The sequence below is a fragment of the Idiotropiscis lumnitzeri genome, chromosome 15 (genome assembly GCF_059441095.1).
Source record: "Idiotropiscis lumnitzeri isolate Australia: NSW breed Sydney's pygmy pipehorse chromosome 15, RoL_Ilum_1.0, whole genome shotgun sequence".
NCBI classification, from domain to species: Eukaryota; Metazoa; Chordata; class Actinopteri; order Syngnathiformes; family Syngnathidae; genus Idiotropiscis; species Idiotropiscis lumnitzeri.
This window is the reverse complement of record NC_142405.1, coordinates 13113720-13136137: the sequence shown is the minus strand read 5'-3', so window position 1 is coordinate 13136137 and position 22418 is coordinate 13113720. Positions and strand designations below refer to the sequence as shown.

The window sequence follows — 22418 nt, the reverse complement described above, 5'->3', positions numbered from 1 at the left end:
GTGATAGAAATCAAGTAAAACAAAACCCGATTAAATGTGTCTTGAAATTTATGTGTTGGACGAATTACCCTGAATCCACTTATGAAGTTCACAAACATCAATTTACAGAGTTACTGGCTTTCACTGAAGCATCCCGTCCCACTTCTTGCCACAGGGGAGAAAAAAGAAGAGGGGGGGTGGTTAGAAAGAGAAATTGAGTGACTGAGGGATTTTTCCAGGTGTTGCGTGCGTCTCCGCCCACCATCCGTCCATCCCCCCTTATCTACACGTCCCCCTCGGGTCCAGTCGAACCGGGGTCGGGGGCTGGAGGTTGGAGGGGGGCGGGCCAATGCCACTGGGACTGTGACTGAGTGATCGCGGAGCCCACTTGGTCACCAGAGAGCGACCACGACGCAGACGGAAGCGCAGACTACTTCTGCTAAGAGCTCATCTTTGATTTGAATATTCATTGTATCGGGAGGAATTAATTTTTTGACGGACAGAAAACAACAACTTCATTCATTAGTCTCGGAGTGCTATCACGGAGTCTTCTTTACTTCAGACAGGATGTCGGCACTCTCCGTGAATGACCACCTCGAAGGGATTTTATCAGATTTTGAAGGTATGTGAAGTTGTAATATTGAATTACTTTACAACCTCTGCTGCTGTAAAAAGCAAAAAAAGCAAATGTGTAATTGCACCCTAGGGCTGTTTACCAATTACCAATTTAGTGCAAAGAGAAGCATTGGGGTGGAGAACACTGTGGCAAGACTGCTATATTGACGTTTAAAAATCAAACAACAAAGAAGGATCAAAGTATCAAATACTTTAGAGAATAGTTCTTTTGTTGTCCTTGTCTGCTTTACATCTGTAGAGTGATAAATGCTGAAACTTTAATTATACAAAAGATGCAATAATAAACAAAGCATGTTGGTTAGGTTTTTTTTGTAGACAATACAAGTTTTTTTGTTTTAGATCTGGAACTAAACACATTTAATGAGGGTTTGCCACAGAAGTCTGTTATTCCTGAAACCAAAAGAATTTACTGAAATGATGGGACAACTTTTATAATGGCATCATAATGTTACCTTTTTACTAAGCAATTGATGGATAACTTGATTTGAAGTCTCAAATCAAGGAAAATGGGTTGTTTAGTGTTTTTTTAAGCGTGTTGGAAACAAACACAAAAAAAGAAAGCTTACATTATCTCAATGATATTGAAAGTGATGACAATTTTCAACTATGGTAGACGAGACATGTATGATTTACTTTAGATGTGATGTGGCGGGCGGGATCTGGTCCCCAGGTCTTCAGTTTGACACTTGTGCTATAGAAACTAAAGACACCCTTTGAAGAGGGTCCTAGAATCGTTCCATTTCCCCCCAAAACACTCAGGGCAGGTAAGCAATCAACAAACAAAAACATCTTCAAAAGGATCCCTCTGTGTGAGAGAGGACGAATGTGTCCCACGAGGAGACAATAGCGGCTCTTAAGCAGCAGGAAATTTGGCTTTGTGAATGGGGAGCTTGTTTGAGTCTGTTCCATCTCTCCTGCTTGCTCCTGATGTTCATGCTTTCTGTGAAATCTAAGCTCACATCGGCTTGCCTGACGCGTAGTTTTCCATATTTCACATAATCTTATCTGTTATCGGTGTATTGTATTATATATTTTCAGACAGTCCACTGATACCATAAAATGAAGTGTATTTTTTTTCTTTGTAGTTATTCATCCAGCTTGTCATAAACAGCGCAAACATAAATTCGGGAACGATTTTGAACATTTTTGCACATTTTTAATATGCGAGAGACGCTACACATGCGGGAGGCAAAAAATAGGCACATGTGCTTTGCTGACCAACGCAGGACAAGAGCCGCATAAAAACGGTGCAATAGACGAAGAATGGGTGTGTACAGATGTCAACGTTATCAAAACAGTTTCCATTCTCATGGACCTGTAAGTAACAGTTGGAAAAGCAAAACAACAGCACCAAAAAAAGAATTCCTTTCATATCTGTCGACATTTCCTTCACGAGGAGGGCAAATGTCAGAAGCAACACACAATGAAAAAATGGGGAGTGATATTTAATAGAAAAAAAATAGTAAAGTTTTTTCACTCAGACATTCTAAGTAAATTTTACAAGAAGAATTTTTGAGTAAATTTCACTAACAAATTGTAGTTAAAAAAAGCCACTCCAGGAAAGTTAGAGGTTTTAGTTTTTCACATAGCTCATTTCATACACAAGGTTTGTCATTGTCAAAGAGGAATGTACCGACAACATCCAGATTTGGAGAGGGCTGCTCTACACCTGATTGCTGGTATCTCCAAAAGGAGGCCAATAAAAGTTGCCTTGGTAGGATTCCGAGGTTTGTACCTGACATCAATAATATACTAACAGCTCAAAGCAGTGCCATGGCTCAGGTGTACGTTGGCTGTTTCACAATTTTGCGGTTATTATACATTGAGCTCCTTACTGTATGAAATGTGTGTACAAAAGCATAAAGTGGGTTCAACCTTGGACTGGCTATTTAAATTTAATGAACTTGTAAAATGTACTCAAAAACTCTTCTTAGAATTTCTAAGTGAAAAATATTTACTAGGATTTTTCAAGTATATATCACCCACCATTTTTTACAGTGCACTCCGTTCCTCATCAGGGTGATCCATCTTGTCCTGAAGCCCCACAGGGCCAGTGCAACAAAAGCTGCCCTCTCTCCTTTCATTCTTAACTCTCTTTCCACATTCCTGTGTTAAGACAGGTGTTGATCTGTACTTCTAAACAAATTAGTGTAGCCTCGAGCCATAGACTGCCACAGTAGCCTCTTTTTCACAGTTGTAAAAAGGCTTTTGGACACCACAGACCATTGTCAGTCTTAAAAAAAGTCAAGTGGCCAAGAAATCAAAGGAAAGCAATGTTTGCAATGCGCGTCAATTAAAAACACACTGTGGTGTCCCATCTTGTAATTTTGAGTAGCCATCAATTGATGAAAGCTGCCGAAATTGTTGTATTTTAAAAACATGCCCACCCTTTTGTTGAATAATATGTCCAGGAACCAGAAGGATTAAGTTCAGATGCATTAAAAGTTTCCTAAAACCAACAAACTGTATTTGTCCTCAAAATCACAAGTTAAGTTCTAGTGCTGTCAAGCGATTAAATGTTTTAACTAATTAATCACAAAAAAATTCCATGACGAATTGCGATTAATCATATTTTTGTACTACTATATTTTGTGAATTTTTAACAGGTATTTACATATAACAGGTATAATAATATCATGTAATTTCACTGCCAGCCTAAGTAAAATGAATGTAGTTTTTGACTTATATAGCCGTCAATGGCAATGAATCCATCCATCCATTTTCAATACCGCTTCTCCTCACTAGGGTCGCGGGGGGTGCTGGAGCCTATCTTTGGGCAGTAGGGTTAATGTAAAATCACCAAATATGAAGTGTAATTTAAATCAAAGGCTGTTCTAATAGCTTTCTTTGCTCCTTGAATACTTTACGGAATTTTTCTTGAAAACAATTCTCAAAATCTATACAGTACATTAAGTTATAAGCACCACAGTCCTGCAGTGTTGGTTTTCAAGGCCCAGTGGTAACTTGAGGGTGTTTTGCTCTGAGATGATGTGCTAAAGATGTACAGTTACTTTGGCGTTGCAATATATGCAAATTATTTTTGAAGTAAATATAATTGAGTTAACTGAGTTAAAATATTTAATCGCATGAAATATTCCTTTCAATACTCCTTGCGAACAAGTCAGAAATTCCAACCCATGGAAACAGCCTCTTAAAAGTTAATCTCGTGTAAGATATTAACTGTGCTTCCTTTAGCATCATGCTTTGCACAGTGGCATTCAAATTGAAGTGGTTTATGGGAACAGCGAGACAACTGTTGATGTAGGGCTAGAATGCTGGCTGTGGGTGGCTGTGGATGTTGAGCAAAAGGTAGCTCCTCACCTTCACGGGATTCAATCAGATGAATAGTTGACACTGTCCGGACGTGTGGAAGAAACGAAAGCAGGCATGGATGGTTTGATAATTGTATGTTTGTTGCTTGAACAATCTATATTTGAATTCCTTAAGAAATGGAATGCAGTTTCAAAACATGATTGTCATTATACTGTAGTTGGCCACTAGGTGGCACCCAAGCTGCCTAGTTTGCCTTGTGACAAGAATCACATCTGTAGCCAGGCAACGCTAATCAACAACGGCTGTCTAATTCACTTTTCTGTTGATGGACCGTGTCCAAACGTACATTTAGTCATGAACACAGTATTCTGATTGCATTTCTTTTCTTGGATTTATGAAATACAGACTACAAAAATGCTTTGCTCTTTCAAAGTAGCCATTGAGATGACTGATGTACATGTCTCAGTGGCGGTGATTAGTATAACTTCTGGATCCACTACGGAAGTTAATTTAAATTTTAAAGTGCCGCATGTTATTTCTATGGAAAAAATCGGCGTACTTTGTAAAGCACATTAAAAAAAAGTAAAAGACGACGAACAAACAGACATGACGACAAAAGAATCTAGTACAGCTTGTGGACAAAACGCTACAAAATATGATTGATACAATTTTCCCTATATCCTTTTATAATAATCCCAAGATTTTAGAAACCTGGTGTTGGTAATTTCGCAGATGAGCGCAGGCTGGCGGATTTGATGAGGGAAGGCTGCGCCACTGTGGTAGTGATCACATCCGACTTGACTTCCCCTTTAAATGCAGTGCTCGAGTGTGTTGACATGGGAGAACCACATATACGCCATGAATTGGGCATTTGTACAAAACGTCCAGCTATTTGCCGATCATTCCTGTTCCTGTTCTTCACTCAACGCCTAGTTGGATAATTAAAAAAAAAAAAAAATAACAATGATAATAATAATTGTAATAATAATGGGTTAAATTAATTGATCTGTGCAGTGTTTCAGATTGTTTGATGGCCTCTTTTCACAAATTTATGATTGAAATACGTCGCATTAGACCAGCTGCTTATCAGCCCTTCATCGATATTTAGACGCAGTCTGAATAGGTCAAAGTTCATGTTGACTTTCTGCCAAATTGTCACCCCTCCAACGACACTCACTTTGCTGTGCCGGCAAATTTTGCTCAGCTGACACGTATGCGCGTTGCACCCAAGCGAAAAACTAGAGAAACGTGAGCTCATAATGTTCGCTGAAGCTAATGTGGCGACCGTGTTTGTATTTGGCTGTGTGTCCATTGCATGTGCACCCCCGGGAGAGGTGCTTGGGGTAAGCAGTGGATTATTTGCATGAGGAGGATGTGGGTGTAAATGGAATTTGATGCAATTCAGCATATCTCAGTCCTCGTGCACATAAGAACTTTTAATTAGACGGAAAAATGCAGAATATGTCTTGGTTAACATTTGGCCTCGACCAATCCTATTTCACTGTCACATTTCATCAGCCAGGCCAAAATCTGAACAATTTATTCACACGCCCATTTTAGAAATAGACAGCTCAATGAAAACGTTTCAGTTTTCCATTGTTTTGCCCCATTTCATTCTTTTTTTAATTGTGAGAATTGTGAGACTTTGTGGGAACAATTTGGGGAAAGCCCCTTTCTTTTCCCAAATGATTACGTCTCTGTGCACAAAGCATGATCCATCAAGGAATGGTTGGACGAGTTAAGAGTGTAACAACTAGATTTGCCCACAAGCAGACATTAGGAAAGAACTAGATCGTAAAATGTGAGTCAGCCCCTATTGCAGGGCTAGGGAACTGCGGTTCCTGGAGAGCCCTAACCTACCTGTTTTAGATCTCCCCTTACTCCTGATTCAAATGATCACAACAGCAAGCTCTGTAGAAGTCTGAAACGATACGGATTATTTTTTTTAATCAGGTGTGTTCGGAGTAGGGAAAGGCCTAAAAAAGGGCAGGATATGGCTCTCCAGGAACCGGAGTTCCCTACCCCTGCCCTATTGTCTCCACTATCTTTTTACGTTCCTGTAGATGTTGACATAGATAGGTAGATAGAGTGCATCTGGAAAGAATTTGGAGCGCATTGTTTTTTTCCTCACATTTTGTTGTTACAGCCCCATTCAAAAATAGAATAAATTATAGTTTTTTTCTTAAATCACTAATAATTTTTAATTATTCATAACCATTGCCACAAAGATTAAAATTGACGTCAGGCGCATCATGATTCCTTTGAGAGGTTTTTTAGAGCTTAATTAGAGTACACGTGCCGTAAATTCAATTGATTGGACATGATTTGGAAAGGCACATAACTGTCTATAAAATAAGGATGGGAATCTTGGGCATGTGCCAGATTCGATAAATATCTCAATACACAGGTTGTGAATTGATTTAAAAACGATATCTTTCAATGCAGAACAGTTCGATTCATAATATTAATAATTCGATTCAGGTTGGGAGTGATACAATGCCATATTCAAATCAATCTATTAGACATTTGTTAATGTCAATGTTAATCTTAAAAGAACCACAATGACATTTTTACTGTATTTTCAAAAATGGAAGGATTCAACTTATCCCTGAGTACTGTTGCTCAATGACACTTAAACAACAAAATGTCTTATATATTTTCAAATATCAACTTCATTAATTATTATTAATCATAATATAATTAACTGTTATTAATTAATTAATAACAAAGAGCTGGTCAATATGAAAAGTGTATCACAATGTAAGTATTAAACATTATTCATTGTCAACAATTATTATTGGACAGTTTTTTTCTATACAAAATAAGAACCCGGAAAAGAAAAGGCTGAATTTAGGTAATTCAAATACTTAATATATCTCCACATTTTTGTTTTAAAGAATGAAGTCAAAACAATTGTCAGCATTGCCTTAAGGCACAAATATGGAGAAGGGTACAGAAACATTTCTGCTGCTTTGAATGTTCCAATGAGCACAGTGACCTTCATCATCCATAATGGAAGGAGTTCCAAACCATCAGGATTCTTCCTTGAACGTCTAAAGTTTTCTATCTGAGGAGAAAGGTCTTAGTCAGGGGTGTGACCGAGAACCTTAGCGAATAAAGAATGCAGCAATGTGCAGAGACATTCTGGATAAAAACCTGTATCAGAATGCTCAGGACCTCAGACTGGCGTGAAGGTTATACCTTTCAACAGGACAATGAAAATTAGCACAGAGCCAGGACAACAAAGGCGTAGCTCTGTAAATGTCCTTTAGTGACTAGAGACCAGACTTGAATCCAACAGTTTGAAAAACGGCTGTGTACCGCCACTTCCCATTCAATCTGATGAAGCTTGAGAGGTCCTGCAAAGACGACTGGGCGGAACTTCCCTCGGATAAGCGTCAAACTTGTGGCATCATATTCAAAAAGAGCCAAAGGTGTAAGTAATGCACAGAGGCTGGGAATACTTACGTACATGTGATGTAAAAAAACAAAGAAAACAAAACATCACATATTCATTATATTATGGGGAGTTGTGAATACACTTCGAAATCGGAAAATCTGTTTTTTTTAAAGATGTGAGAAGATCAAATCGAACCAAATTACGTTCAATCAATATATCAAGATATCATATTGAATCTAATACATGTACACATTGATAGATGCTCAATATGTGTCAGTGTAGATCATTTCTGATGTTAAATAAGATGCGATAAGAGTTACTTGTGAACCTGCAAACACAGTCAAGGCACTTGATCGGCCAGTGAGACAACAGAGCATTCAGGCCTTTGGGTGACCCAAAAGATTAGAAGAGGCCAGGGGGGCTCAAAGCTGCCTCACAGTCCCTGTCACATCCTGGTACTGCTGGAGATCAGAGAGGGTCCCATGACTTACTGACCCAGTCACCCTACACACAGACACGCACACCCCCACACACACCCAAAATCACACACACACAGCACTCGTTGTCTTTGTTCATGACAAGTGGTACTCACACAAACATTCCAACCTGCATTAACGTAGTGGAGCACGTCAACCAAGCACCCAGACTGTCAGCGGTTGGCAAAATTATAGAGCGAAAGACAGTAATGCACATAACATTCATTTGCTGCTAGCTTAATTGGCTATTTATTCCTTCTGGGGTGGGGGGGCATCTGTCTCAAGTGAGCCCATAATCACACACACACTCAGCTAGCACTTGATGTGGCTTGTTGCCAGGCCATTCTGTCATAATGGATCAGAATTTGGCAAGACATCAGTGTGTGCTATCTTTTATTCAGACACGTCTGAAGCTGCTGGGGCCTTAAGACGCCCTGATCATTTTAGCCAGTGAAAGAGTGGAGACAAAACCATTAGTGCAGGTTAAATAGTTTAACATTGTTCTCATAAGAATTTTTTTTCCTCCCCAAAAAAACCAAGCAAAAAAGCATTTATTTATCAACATTTAAATTGCACACGTTTACCCTTACAATGTGGAAGTAAAGATGAAAGTGGGAATGATTTGGCCCTTGCACCGCCATACATTTCTGAGGCAATTTCAAGGTGCACCATTTGGAAGACTTGTCTGTATACAAGGTTTGGAAATGATGCAACCTTCATTTTGCAGAAGAAAGTTGAGTGCTGACTTCAATTAGTTCAAGTTTCATGTAGTCATTTTTTACTGCCATGCCCCGCCCACATCCCGATGACAAAAAGTGACATTATTTGCAATTTAGCATCTCCCATCCTTCTAGGACAGGGGTGAGCAAACTTTTTGAATGGCGGTGTTACGATCGGCGGGTGGAGGAAGAGGAGGACCCAAAATGCAGGGAAGCCAGGCAAGGGTAACTTAAAGGGAATTTAATTAATGAAATAATAGGGCAAACAAGGTACTAGGAGAAACAAACGTATCAAAGTGCAAACGAACGAAGACGAACAAAACGTGACTATGATACCGGGACAGGAACCAGGGATAAGCGACAATGACAAGGATCCATGAGCACAGAGTGTGAACGAGGAACAAAAAGCGACAGTGACATCCAAAAAAAAATAAAAAATAAATAAATAATAAAAAAAATAAATAAAAGGGCAATGCACCGACGCCGAGTAGTAGAGACGAGGCGTTTAAGTAGTGAGTTAATTAAACGAGTAACAGGTGCGTGGCAGGTGGGCGCGTCTCTCCAGCAGCGAGGTAATCAAGGAGTCCACGAGTAACAGGTGCGTGGCTGGTGGGCGCATCTCTCCAGCCAGCACTACACGCGCTGGAAGGAAACGCCCCCACGCCCGTTGAGCAAACGTAAACAAAACAAGACATGACGGAAACGGACCATGACAGGCGGGCTACAATGGGTTCTAAAATTTGACAGAGGGGCCCGGACCAGGAGTGGATAGATGGAATGTTTTGCTAACCTCACGTCATTGGAGAAAAAAAATACATTTTATTTTAAATGAAAGTGAACAAAAGCATTACAACAAAATAAATGTATTTTACACACCACAGTATTAAGAAAATAAAACATTAACACGGGTTATTCATATAATTGTTTTCAAGTTTGGCGGACCCCCGGGCCGTAGTTTGCCCACGCCTGTTCTAGTAAATAGGGTTCATCACGGGAGGTTTATCGTCTAAAAGGATGCTACAAAACAAAATGGAAGACTTCCTTTTTCTTTTCCTTTCTTTTTGAGTGTTTCTCGAAACTTTTCGTCATTAAAATTTGGTGGGGGTTTTTTTGAGGATCAGAAAATTATACCAATTTGGCCTTAGAATAACAATGAAGAGCGAACAAAGCAGGTTTAAGAGGTTCTGGAGCTTTAAATGGACCCCGTAATGGACTGAACATTATCACTTACATCATAGCTGTGCACTGAAAAATGATATCTGCTCCAAAGATGCCACCTCCAAAAGAAATAAAGTTTTTTTTTGCAGTTTTAAAAACGCCCATTTTCTACTCCAGAAACTCAACAACCTGATGATGTCAAAGCTGGAATGACGCGAACTGATTGCTATTGTTTTCTTGGTTGCTGCGTATTATTTTACTGGGAAGTTGAAAAATTACCAAAAAAAAAAAAATGTAATGGACCAAGCAGAGGAGTTTAATGTGCAGCAATTTCCATGATTCTGACGTGGAAGATGAAATTTTTTGGTAGAAATTTGAAATGAAATGGCTTCTTTCCTGCTTAAATTGTGGCAGTGCCTTTTTCATTAATGCGGCTCCACATGCTCGACCGTCATACGCCCCATTCCATCCTACCGCATAATAGTCTCGGTACAAGGGCCATCGAGTTCCCAGTTTCGTTGCAGCCAATGAGGCTCCCGCAGATAATTGTCACCACTGACTGTGCAGGTGTTTTCACTTGCATTACTTCATGTTGCCTAGTATCCACCCGCTGCTAGGACTCTTATTAGTGAGCCCATGGAGATGCTTATCACAAGACATGGTGGAAAAGGGGCGTTCCATTTACCCATTTCTCCAAAACAAATTGATGTACCGGATATTGAAAAATGCATGGCAGTTTCCCTTTCCTGATCAAAAATTCACATTCATAAAGAGAGGGGTTTTTTTTCAGGAGAAAAACGGACCATGCTGGACTAATAGTCCCTTTAATAAAGCTTAATTGGACCATCAAAAGTACAGTGAGGCAATACCATGTCTCATTCCATTTTTAATAGAGACAAAATTCTCTCTTTGACCAAAGGGCATCAATAAACCTGATGCTACCCCACATTTGCATACTGCAGTACTGAAGTTGGTAGCCTGACAAAAGGGAGCTGAAAATTTGGATTACACTTTGTTGTTTAGGAGACACCCAACTGTCAGTGTTAGTCAAAGCACATAAATCAGGAACAGACATATTTTAAGAGGAAAGAACACACAGCAGTATAATAAATGGTTGCCCTTCATTTACTGGGCTGTGGTCTTCACCTCGTAGACATTCAATAAAACTATCAGAGCTGGGCAATCCATCTTGGAAACCGTTAACCCACACTTAACTACTATAATAAGGCCATAATAAGGTAAGCAGATTTGAATAGTAAATTATCCAGCTAATGACTGGCATTGGGGGCGGCACGGTAGTCCGACTGGTTAGCACGTTGGCCTCACAATGCGGAGGTCGTGGGTTAGATCCCGGCTCCGGCCTTCCTGGGTGGAGTTTGCATGTTCTCCCCGGGTTCCTCCCACATTCCAAAAACATGCATGGCAGGTTGATTGGACACTCGAAATTGCACCTAGGTATGAGTGTGAGCGTGGATGTTTGTTTGTCTCTGTGTGCCCTGCGATTGACTGGCATCCAGTTCAGGGTGTACCCTGCCTACTGCCCGAAGATAGCTGGGATAGGCTCCAGCACCCCTGCGACCCTAGTGAAGAGAAGCGGTACAGATAATGGATGATTGTTATTTGGATTGCGGTTTTGTCCCCCATATTGTAATGGTATGCCCCAGTAACAGTTGGGAGGCGCGGGTTATGTGTCGTCAGAATAATGAAACGGGGTCGGGCCCAACAATTTTTATGAATAAGGCTGGATTAGGTACAGAGATAGCGGCCGGAGGGCGGGCGACTGACCGGCAAAATAGGGTCAAGTGCCCGGTCTGTAAACTATTTATGAGGCTGACTCACCTCCAACCATTAGGTCAGAGGGCCATCTTTGGTGCAGCGCTTCTCAATTATTGTCTGTTACGCCCCCCCCCCAGCAAGAAGAAAACAATTTGCGCCCCCCCCCCCCCCACCACCACCAACAACACCCATTCTCCACCGCAACAATAATGATAGCATTTCAAAACAAACTTACACCTTAGAGTTAATACCTGCTGCGCACAATGGGAAAGGAGAGCGCCACTGCCAACTACTGGACTGGATGTGCAATTGCACTTTATCATTGTACGGCGGAAAAAAAGCATGTTCCCCAGGGTCGCACATGCCCCCCTCGGCATCGTACAGCGCATAAAGGGGGACCCACCCCACTAATTGAGAAGCACTGGTGTAGTGATTCACATAGCTGATCATTTCCCACTCAATATCCAATTTGTAAATTGTCTTGTGATTGACTCGCAACGAGTCAAGGGTGTTGTCTGCCTTCTCGCAGTGAAACAGCTGGGAAAAGCTCCACGCTGTGCTGTAACTCTTAACAGGATAGCCAATGTAGAAAATGGATGGATGGACTGACTGTGTACTTAGATGGGGGAGAAAAAATATCGTAGCATGTTCCTGGTGAGCTGTTTAGCACTCTGTGTGCATGTCCTCTTTTGTGTGTGAACATAAGTAAAACAGAATGACAATACAATTGAAACTTGTTTTGGACAGCTGCGATTGGCTGGCAACCAATACAGGGTGTTTACCGCCCCACGCCCAAAGTCAGCTGGAGAAGAAGGCTGCGGCATACACAAGACATTAATGAGAATGAGCGGTATCAAAAATGGCTGGATCGCCGGATTTTTTTCAGGGGTGGGGGGGGATTTACTGATGTTCATCTTAATTTAATCCCCAGCAAAATTGCAACACTAGGATAATAGGAAGTATTTACAACACATCATCCTGTTATTGACATTTGTTTTAAAATCAAGCAGAAATAACATTTCTGAGCATTTAATAGCACCTGTCTTATTTTTCAGGCAACAAGTGCTTGTGAAGTAAATAATTGCTAAACATCTGAAATACTCATAAGCACCAGTTAGGTGTTTGAGTATGAGCGCTCGCATGCCTGTTTATGAGTCGTGTGTTATTTTCAGTGTTAAAACATTGCATAGGGTTGCTTGGAATGTGTTTTCCAGATGTGCTTTAAATCATTGGAAGTGGCTTTAATGCATGCGTGTGTACGAGTGTTTATCACAAAAATGGTATGGGCCCGCAGTGAATACTGCATTGTGTATGTGTTAGTGTTTGTACGTACATGTTAATGCACATGTTGTCTTATCTGTCAGGGTTACCTGCATGAAATGTGCAGGAAAAAGTAGGAGGATGGTCATGGACATGCCCGAACTGGACCTCCTCTTATTGTGTGTCCACAGGACAAACTGGCCCCCATGTCCTTCAAGTGACTTATGATGTCTCAAAGTAATCCATCTCGCTGGTCATAGCTGATTATTCATCATTCGCATTACACCCAAAAGTTTCTCTGTACTGACAGTTTGTTTGAAATCTCAACATAAGTAATGTCTGGAGCACTGCTTGATGTCACGATTAAAAGATATATTCTGATCCCTCCCTGAACTTCTCTTTCACTTCAAGAGCGATGAAAATGTAACAAGAATCAGTCATGGATGAATACTTTGCCTTTACCTGAGATAAGTTGGTGAGGTTGGATGCATTGTTACGGTTTGAGTCAGATGTCCAAGTTGAACATCACCTTAGCACTTGGCTGGCTAAGATGCCTCATGTTACAAAGTTTTTATTTCTTCTTTTATTTTGGGTTATACACTGCACATGAAATAAATTGCAGGACCAAAATGTTCCAAATTTAAATATACACCACTTATACAAATGATCCTCCTCCTTTTACCGCCTCTGGGGTGCCGTTGTGTGGGCGTTGTGTAGCAATTGGTCGCCTAAGCTTAACAGGGAGCACCTCGAGAAGGTTTGCTACTTGCTCCCCATACATACAAATGATATATTTTAGGACCTTGATTGTGGAACCACTGTTATTCTCACACTAATATTGTTTTGTTCCACTGCACAGCATCGGCTTGGCTTAGCTCGACTGGGTCTACTCATATCAGTTTGCAAATAGTGCAGCAGTAAATTACAAAACCATGCCATGTAGAATGCTTTCAAAAGAATGAGACACTTCAACAGCCCTCAATTTGACACGACCAAAATTATAATGTAAAGTTAAAGAAAATCCAATAAGTATTTATAAGTGTGCTTGTATTACAGAATATTTTATGTCTTATTCGCAGGTCTAAGCTCATAAATGCGCAGTCTCAAACGTACTGTATTATGTTGCTAAAATAATAGCGCTCAAGTTGCAAAATTACTGTTAAAGCATTTTTTTAAAATTGTATGCCTTATGACTTGCCGCTATGCATAAGAAATAAAATCTGTTGATTATATTAAAAAAGAAACCGATTGGTTGTTCGTTATCAAGTGAGCTGTATTCAGTAAAAATATCGTTTAGCAGTGGGCACGGTGGCCGACTGGTTAGCACGATGGCCTCACAGTGCAGAGGTGATGGGAACGATTCCAGCTCCGGCCTTTCTGTGTGGAGTTTGTTCTCCCCGTGCTTGCGTGGGTTTTCTCCGGGTACTCCGGTTTCCTCCCACATTCCAAAAACATGCATGGTAGGTTGTTTGGTCACTCTAAATTGCCGCTAGGAATGAGTGTAAATGCGGATGGTTGTTTGTCTATGTGTGCCCTGCGATTGGCTGACAACCAGTTCAGGGTGTCCCTCGCCTACTGCCCGAAGACAGCTGGGAAAGGCTCCAGCACCCCCCGCGACCCTAGTGAGGAGAAGCAGTACAGATAATGGATGAATGGATCCTTTACCAAAATATGCAATTATTCTATAGGCCCACCTGACAATTTTTAAATGTGGACTTCCAGAGGAGGACGTCCGCGAGTTTTAGATGCCGCTTCTCACTTTGAACAAATTAGGGAAAAACTAGTTTGAACTGAACAGTTAAACTAATCTTTTCCCTAAATTGGATTGATTGTTACAATAATTTTTTCATCCACCTGTCACTTGTCACGATATTCATTTTGCCGCGGCCACCATTAAGCTATCTCCCAGGGTTTACTGTGCTCCGAACTTGCTGTTTTCTACAACCTGGTTACGGCCCGTCCTATACCCCGAGGCAATCTACCAGTGTTGTGGCTACTGTTTGAGATTTCTCTGCTGGCAACTCCGCGACTGCTATCATCGCTGGCTCTGTCCATGGTCGACACACGTCCACGCAGCTTCTTCAACGCAACCAACACACACCTCCTTCAATGGGCATACCCTAAACAACTCTCTCTCCTTCATTGTCGCACCTACATCCAGTGGCGATCTCTTTGCAAACTTATTTACAAAGGCACTGCTGAAACACTATTAATTTTCTCTGGACAAACCGCAGCACTCATCGCCCTGGTTATCGGCACAAGTACAACATCCGCACACTTGTCACGGGACTCCTTACAAGCTCCTGCTGCCCGTTCCAACTTCCACCATAAGGATTTCACAGCAAAAGCCTCTCAAGGCGATATTCAATGCAAGATCACCCAACAAAAAATTATGCTCATTTGTGAATTCATCACGTCCCACTGAAGGATAGCATAAACCCATGCATCGCACTTAAACACACCATCCCACCTCGATTCACTAACACCAGAGAAGAAAAATGTGGTGGTGGCATTGTCGTCCTCCACTGATACTGAAGCGATACCAACCAGTCTCTATCACACCTGTTTTCTCATTTGAACAGTTAGCGTTTACATTTCCTGGTTCCAAATCACTCACCGCTGCTGTCAGTTACTGTTCTCCCAAAAGCTGTTTATCATTTCTCTCTGATTGCACTGACTTTGTAACTCAGTTTTCATCCAACTCGTTATTCATCCTGCTCCTCTCAGGTTTCAATATCCACATAGACGCGTCAACTACTGCAAGAGCCTCGTTTTTGGTCTTGCCTTCCCTCATTTCCAATATATGCAGAAGTTCGCTGCCCACATTCTCACTCCAGGGAACACATCACCTCCATCCTCCAACAGCTCCATTGGCCGGACCCAAAAAAAAAAAAAAAAAATCAGTGGTGCCCTACTTTTTACTTAATTGCGTTATCATGTAAACAGTCTGACATCCTTTTTGTAATTGCCATTTCACGTATCACTGTTTAAATGCAAAATGGAAATACAAACTCAGACAAAAGTAGATTTTGAAGCTGCACTCTGCAGGATTTTCAGTTACTAATCACTACTGCACACCTGCGGTGGAAAAATGAAATTGCATACTCCTTTCGTCGCATATGTCATAGTTTTACCATTTTTCTGCCTGTGGGTGCCCGGGGGGTGCTCGAAGGCGGTTTCTTCTGAACATTTGTTTTATCCAATATTTTGAAATATTAACTTTTGGTCGTGATCCTGTGAGACAAGGATGACAACATGCATGATGTCACATCCACAGAACCAACGTGGAAATTCAAACCTGATTCCAGTCTGAAAATTATTTTCCAGAGTTTTTTAGGAATATACTTTGTGAACAGCAAAGGTGTTTATTTTCAATTCGTAAAATGTCATAAATGGACTCATGAAATATCTATTGTAAAGATATTTTGTGGCTAAATACTGTTGAGTGCAGCTTCAATTTCCATTATATTGAAATTTAAATAGTTTGTGTCTGTTCATAATATATTTGTAGTGTTGTAGGTTTAACTAGAACTACTTGAAGGAGTTTTAACTCAATTCCAACCCATTTTTTTCATGAATTACCAGTAGGTGTTTCAAATATAGTGTATAGTAATGAAGACATCTTTGTGGCGTAACAACAGAGGAGGTAAGAAAGTATTTGGCATGCACCACCAAATCTGATGCCATTGGCGCCATCATTATAATAATAGCTTATAATTGCTGTCAAATGTAAGCATATGCTGTAATGTCAATCTTAAGCAGATATACGTGGCTATTGTATGAGCATATTGTGCAATGTTAAAGAAACGACTCCAACTATCATGCCGCGTTACTTGTTTTCATAACAATGCCACCCAGTGTGTTAGTTTCAATAGTGTTCCAGCATTTCGTATCGGGGATGCACTTTGGGTAAGTTGCTGTACTATTCTGGTAGTGCTATTTATACAAAGATAGGGCCTTGCTGCAACCCCCACTGATGCCTTATCGCTGAACATTCTGTCACGCCTTTCCTTCTTGAACCCAGGCCTAAGATGGCAGTGTAAATGGAACTATTGTCCAGTGTTTTGACTTTCCTTTTTTGACTAACATGCATGGTCAAAACTGACTTCAAACTCTTCCATGACATGGAAGGAGTGTAAGACTGCATTGAACAATATAGGCGATCATATAACGTGCAACCACTCAAGTTGAACACAAACCATTTGAGGGTTTGATTTGGAAAAACAGAAAGAGGAATAATCTGTTCCGTGGACAAGTTTTTGGCTAGCATTTTTTAACTACCATATAAGTGTGCAAATATAGTGTAAAAATCTGTTACGATTTGATATTAAGCTGAAAACCAATAAAATGCTGAACAAAGACATTTAAGACAGTCTAAAAAAAGGTCACACAAGTATGAAAATTAAGTTAACTGCCTATGCTTTCTGCTTAAATGCAGTTATTCCAGTGTTCATCACCATTTGAGGCTTGTTAATTGTTGTGGAATAATGTTTTCAAAAAAGGCCCCCCTAAGGCCATGAAGTGCAGAGAATCATTCCCATTATTTTTTTTTTTTTTTTTAAGAAGTGGTTTCAGTATTGGACAGTACGTGGTAGCAATCAAAAGGAAATGTGTTAAAAAAAAAGTCCATTATATTGGCATACCTAGGAGCAATTTAGAGTGTCCAATCAACCTGCTATGCATGTTTTTGGAATGTGGGAGGAAACTGGAGTACCCGGAGAGAGAGAGAGAGAGAGGGAGAGAGAGAGAGAGGGAGAGAGAGAGAGAGCCCTTATAGTTTCTTGTTTTTTATGTTTTTTGGAGGGAGATTTTAAATCAAAAGTCAAAATACTACAAGTACCATAATAAAATCTACTAGATTAGTGGAGTGTGTGGTGTTTTTTTTTTTCCCAATAGTGTGTGTTTGTGTGTATTTGAGAAAGAAATTTAATTTGATGATCTGTTTGTTGAGAAAGAAATTTAATTTGATGATCTGTTTGTATCAGATTAGATGGTTTGTTGTTAATATGAGAAGATTAGGTGTGAGAAAAGCGGGAGTAGAAGCTAGGGTAGATAGACCGTACTTAAACACGCACGTACACACACAGCGAAGTGTCGCAATGCAGAGACCTGATGCACAATTGCCACCATAATTATTTCTCCAGTCTCCAGGAGAGTGCCAGCAATTACCTGATACCAGGACTCTTTATCTCTTGTACTGAGGGCAGGTTCACACTTGTAGACTCAGCCAACTCAGTTCACACAACTCAACATGCACACAGAAAGAGACACAAACACACACGCACACACCTCCCAGCCTGCCTGGAGCCTTCCGCGGCCATGAGTGCTCACAGGAAGGAACTAGAATTGGGCTTTGGTGTGTTTATGTGTTTGTATGAAGCTAGGACGCAACCAATGATTTTTTGTGTACTTCTTTTTAATCACATGAGTAATTTCTTTATAGATAAATACCAGAGCTATAACTGCTCACAGTGGGTGCAAGCGTTGAACACTGCTCGCTTTCACCGATTGCACCAACACACATCCACTACTAGGTGCAGCCACCTTTATTGAATTTAAGATGACAGTAAGTGATAGGAACAGTAATGACATTTTTTTTATACAACTCGATTGTGCCGCACAAGCTAACAAATTATTATTGACGCTACATTAGGCCCGTTTTACAGCTGCCATAGTTTGACTTCTGTCAGCCGACAAGGGATGATAAGGACTCTGCTCTGGAGCCACTTCAAGGCAACAGGAAGTGCGGATCAACGCAAAGCACTGATTGAAAACAATGGCAGCTTTTAAATAGACCACAGTAGTACTGCAGAAATATTTACCTTGAAAAATAAAAAACACCAAACACAAAGCACTTTTTGATTCAGCAACTAGAATGTTTTGAAAAATAAAGACCTTCAATACTTGGCTACACATTTAGCAATTTAACATTGAAAAAGTGGATTCAGTTCAGACTGAAGCTCATTCATTAAATTCACTCGGTATTTAACAAACTGCCAATACGCCTTAAAGTCAATAAGTGTGTCTGTGTGGTGCTGAGAGGTCACTGGTTGGGTCGAGCAACATATAGAGACTCTTTGAGTCCGAATTCTATGCGAAGGGTTGTGCAGTTACTTACTTAGCTTACTCGGTTTAGTGCTATGGATTCACACACACTCTTACCTACTTAAAAGAGTAAAAGCCCTGCTCTGTCTATTTTTTCTCTGAACACTGAAATAAATACATGCACATTTACGAGTAACAAAAAATAATAAACTACTGTATTTTCCGGACTATAAGCCGCTACTTTTTCCCTAGATTTTGAACCAAGTGGCTAATACATAAAGCTTTACAAATTTGCATTTGATGGTCATGCGCGGCTTGCAAATAGTAGTTTTCAGCACTTTGTCAGCAATGTTTACAATACTGTTGTCATATGTATGTGGAAAAATGCATCACAAACTCAAGCTTTTACTCGTTCCTGTGTGATCATATAACAAGCAGGCAAGAGACAAAAATGAGCAGAAGTCAACACCAGGATCTTGTATATTCTGTTCAGTAAAGCATAAAAAAATTATACAAATACATTGAAACAGGAAAGTTGCAAATCACCTTTTCCCGAGTAATGTTGGTATTACAAAGACACTTTAAGATAAAAATATTCTGAAGATGAAATTACATTTACTTAATCATTTTAACTGGAAACGCTAACATTGAACAACGTTTGAGCTAACCACTGAGGCAATCATTCTTGTCTTGTGTCGTGTTGCAGTTGTTGAGTATCAGAAACACAAAACCCCACAAAAACTTAAGCCCCGATCTCAATCCCCCCTTTGTGTTTTTGTATGAAGAGTGTTTGTGTGCAACAGAGGAAAGGGACACCATTGCCATACAAAGGCGAGTGTCAAAGATCATTCAGGCGGAGAAACCTCAACAAAAGTGAGAGAAAGCAGAGGAAATTAAATATAATAATATGATCTAGGACAAAGGCACCGTGATGACAGTATATCTGTTGCAGTTTAAGTGTAAAGTGTGTGTAAATGGAAAGTCAAAGATTAAAACCTGAGGTATGGATTCACATTTCTTCTTTTTTCAAAGTGGTAATTCAAGTATCATGAATTATAGTGTATGAGCAATGCCCTTCAGCAAGTCCAACATCTTCGGTCCTTCCATTTAGTAAAAGGAAACCAACTAAAATCAACACATTTCCAAAGTCTTGATTAAGAATAACAAAGACTGATTCAGGAAGCAGGCAGTAGTAGCAACAATACAGTCACAAATTTCAGATGGAATGGATGGCTCACAAAAGTTTGAAAAATCCATTAACGATTGGAGCTTTGGGCTGCAGTATCAATGTGTCTGTCCTTTATGGGGTCTTTGTGGCATATGAGGTAACCAATCAGCTCTTATCTTTATGCTTCTGTAAATACTGTGGAAAGTAACTGGCATTTCAACCCTATAAAAACTAAAGACGTACACCCACTTTTATATTTAAGTCCAGAGTCTACTAATAAATAAAACTTTTTACTTGCAGCCTTGAAGAGATCCTTTGACATTGAAGATGTGGATGACATACCATCCTTCTCTTCGGCATCCACTGCCTCCTCCCCCGTCTCTCCTTCGCCGTCCCATTTCTTCCACAGCCACAACAAAGCCAGTGAGGATAGCGGAGGAGGACAATCTCCTTCTTCATCTTTGAACAACATCAACAACCTGGGATCTGCTGGGTACCGCACCCAAATCAGCCGGAGTTCCAATCCCAGTCCAGTCCTCAGATCACGCACAGTGGTCAGCAGTCTGTCCTTCAATCGGGCAACCATGAATAAACCAACCATTAACAACAACAACTCCACTGTGACTCGAGCAGCATCCTTTCAAAGCAGGTTGAACCCCAACAATGGATTCTCCATGTTGCGTGGACCAGGAAGTGACAATGACAGCCTTCATAGCTCCACTTCCAGCCTTGAGTACTCTGGTGTTGGTGGTGGTTCACTTCATTCTAACAAGCTGACGTCAACTCCGAGTCCTCTACCCCTGGGTGAGTACCACCAACTCCAGCCTCCGCTCTCACAACAGCAGCTACAAGCAGGTCCTAAATTGGGAAACAACCACAACTTGAAGAAGCTCTCCTCTCATGGAACTGTTTTCCACTCAGCATTGGACCAGGGAATAGGATTAGCTTTGGGGGCACCAGATCCTCATGATATTAATCATGGTTCCATGCCCAGCCTTGATATTCAAATCTGTGATGGACGAGAGGGCATGCTAGGTGTACAAAGAGGTGGAGACCAGGTTAGTCCTGCCTTGAGATATAGCAATACCACCTGGAATGGTCGTCTTCAAAATTCCACTTCTCTTGAAGTTGAGGGCAGCTGTGGCCCCAACAATCATCATTATTCAATCCCCCAGGCTATCCAGCCCAAAGCTAAAGAGACTCCGCGTCTCAGTAAGTTTCCCTTGGACCTGGATAGCTTGGTGAGCACTAACTCTGTTACGTCCCCTGCTAAAGTTCACAGACGACCCTTCAACTCCAACCCTCCAAAGCCTCCTCCGAGGGGCACAGGGAGTCTTCAGCATCACACCAACTCCCCAATAACTTCGGCAAGCCCATCAGCTTCCCTCAGCAGCCTTGATAGCTCTTCCGATACCCTGCCTCTCTCCCTTCACCATCCCTTTTTGCCATTCTCAAGTCTTGCAAACACAGGCCCCAATCCTGTTCCAGAGGTGAGCTGCTCACCAATGTCCCGATCTCCGGCCCAGACTCCACAGTTGAGAACCCTTTCCAGGCCTCAAGTTCTTCAAGTGAGCCCTGTCCCGACCAACTCTTTTAGTCCTTCCAGCCCCAGAGCCACTGTCTCCTCGGATCATTGCTCCAGTGATGTCGGCGATAGTGTAGGGTCAATTTTACAAAGGATTGCATCATTCTCCCGGCCTGTCATCGCTGATACAACCCAAGCAACTGTCATCCAACCTCCTGCAGTTCCAAGCAATGCAGCGCTGACTTCTGAACTGGGCTGTCCTGCAGAAACCATGCTTATGCCAACAAGGGGACATGGTAAAAAGAAAAGCAAAGGTAAGAACAATACACGCATGCAAAATGTGCTTTGCATTTTAGCTTCACTTATAGGGAATTGCTTTTGTCGGTGTAATTTGAATGAATAAGTATACTCATTTTGGAAGCCTGGTACTTCTTTACGTTCCCCTTTGCTCCAATCTGGTATAGTGGCACCTTAAATTACAAAATTAATCCATGGCCCAGTTTGTAAAATATTGAGAAAGGTAAAATTATTCAGAAGTGTGTCACACCCCTGCTGCTTTTCTTATAGCATAGATCGCATGAGTTTAGAATTCCCGGTACAGTATTCGATTTCTGTACCGAAAACCTCGCCATTGCCAGCATCAATGGCTGCACATAAGAGTTAAAACCTGTCAACTCTCCAGAACCTTCTCCTTCTTTTTATGCATTTGGTGAGGCATCCTTTTCTGTTCTTTCAGCTGTGGATTCCTTCACTATCAACTGTTCACAGTTCGGCAATGGCCTAAAAATCCTTTATTGTGAATCCATTTGAATATCATCTGCAAGTAGCTTTTTAAATGAGCAATTATTGTTCGCGCCATTTGGTACATGTTCCGTAACCGAAACACATTCCAGATTATGTTTAAGATGTATTTTATTAGGTCAGGGCTGTATTAACATATGTAATACGAATACATCTAAAGAAAACTTTGCAGGCTATAGGCCACACCAAGTGATAAACACTA

The 22418-nt window shown here is 40.9% G+C and overlaps 1 protein-coding gene across 1 annotated transcript in view; it reads left to right on the top strand.

The window, feature by feature from the left end:
- The first annotated feature begins 307 nt into the window (after positions 1-307).
- Positions 308-22418, top strand: part of septin12 (septin 12) — a 69788-nt gene continuing 47677 nt past the window's right edge. Inside the window, exons 1-2 of the mRNA XM_088316670.1 lie at positions 308-601; positions 20191-21729. Of these exons, the coding sequence (XP_088172796.1) occupies positions 547-601; positions 20191-21729 (1594 nt within the window). The 5' untranslated portion in view covers positions 308-546. The remainder of the gene's footprint in view (positions 602-20190; positions 21730-22418) is intronic.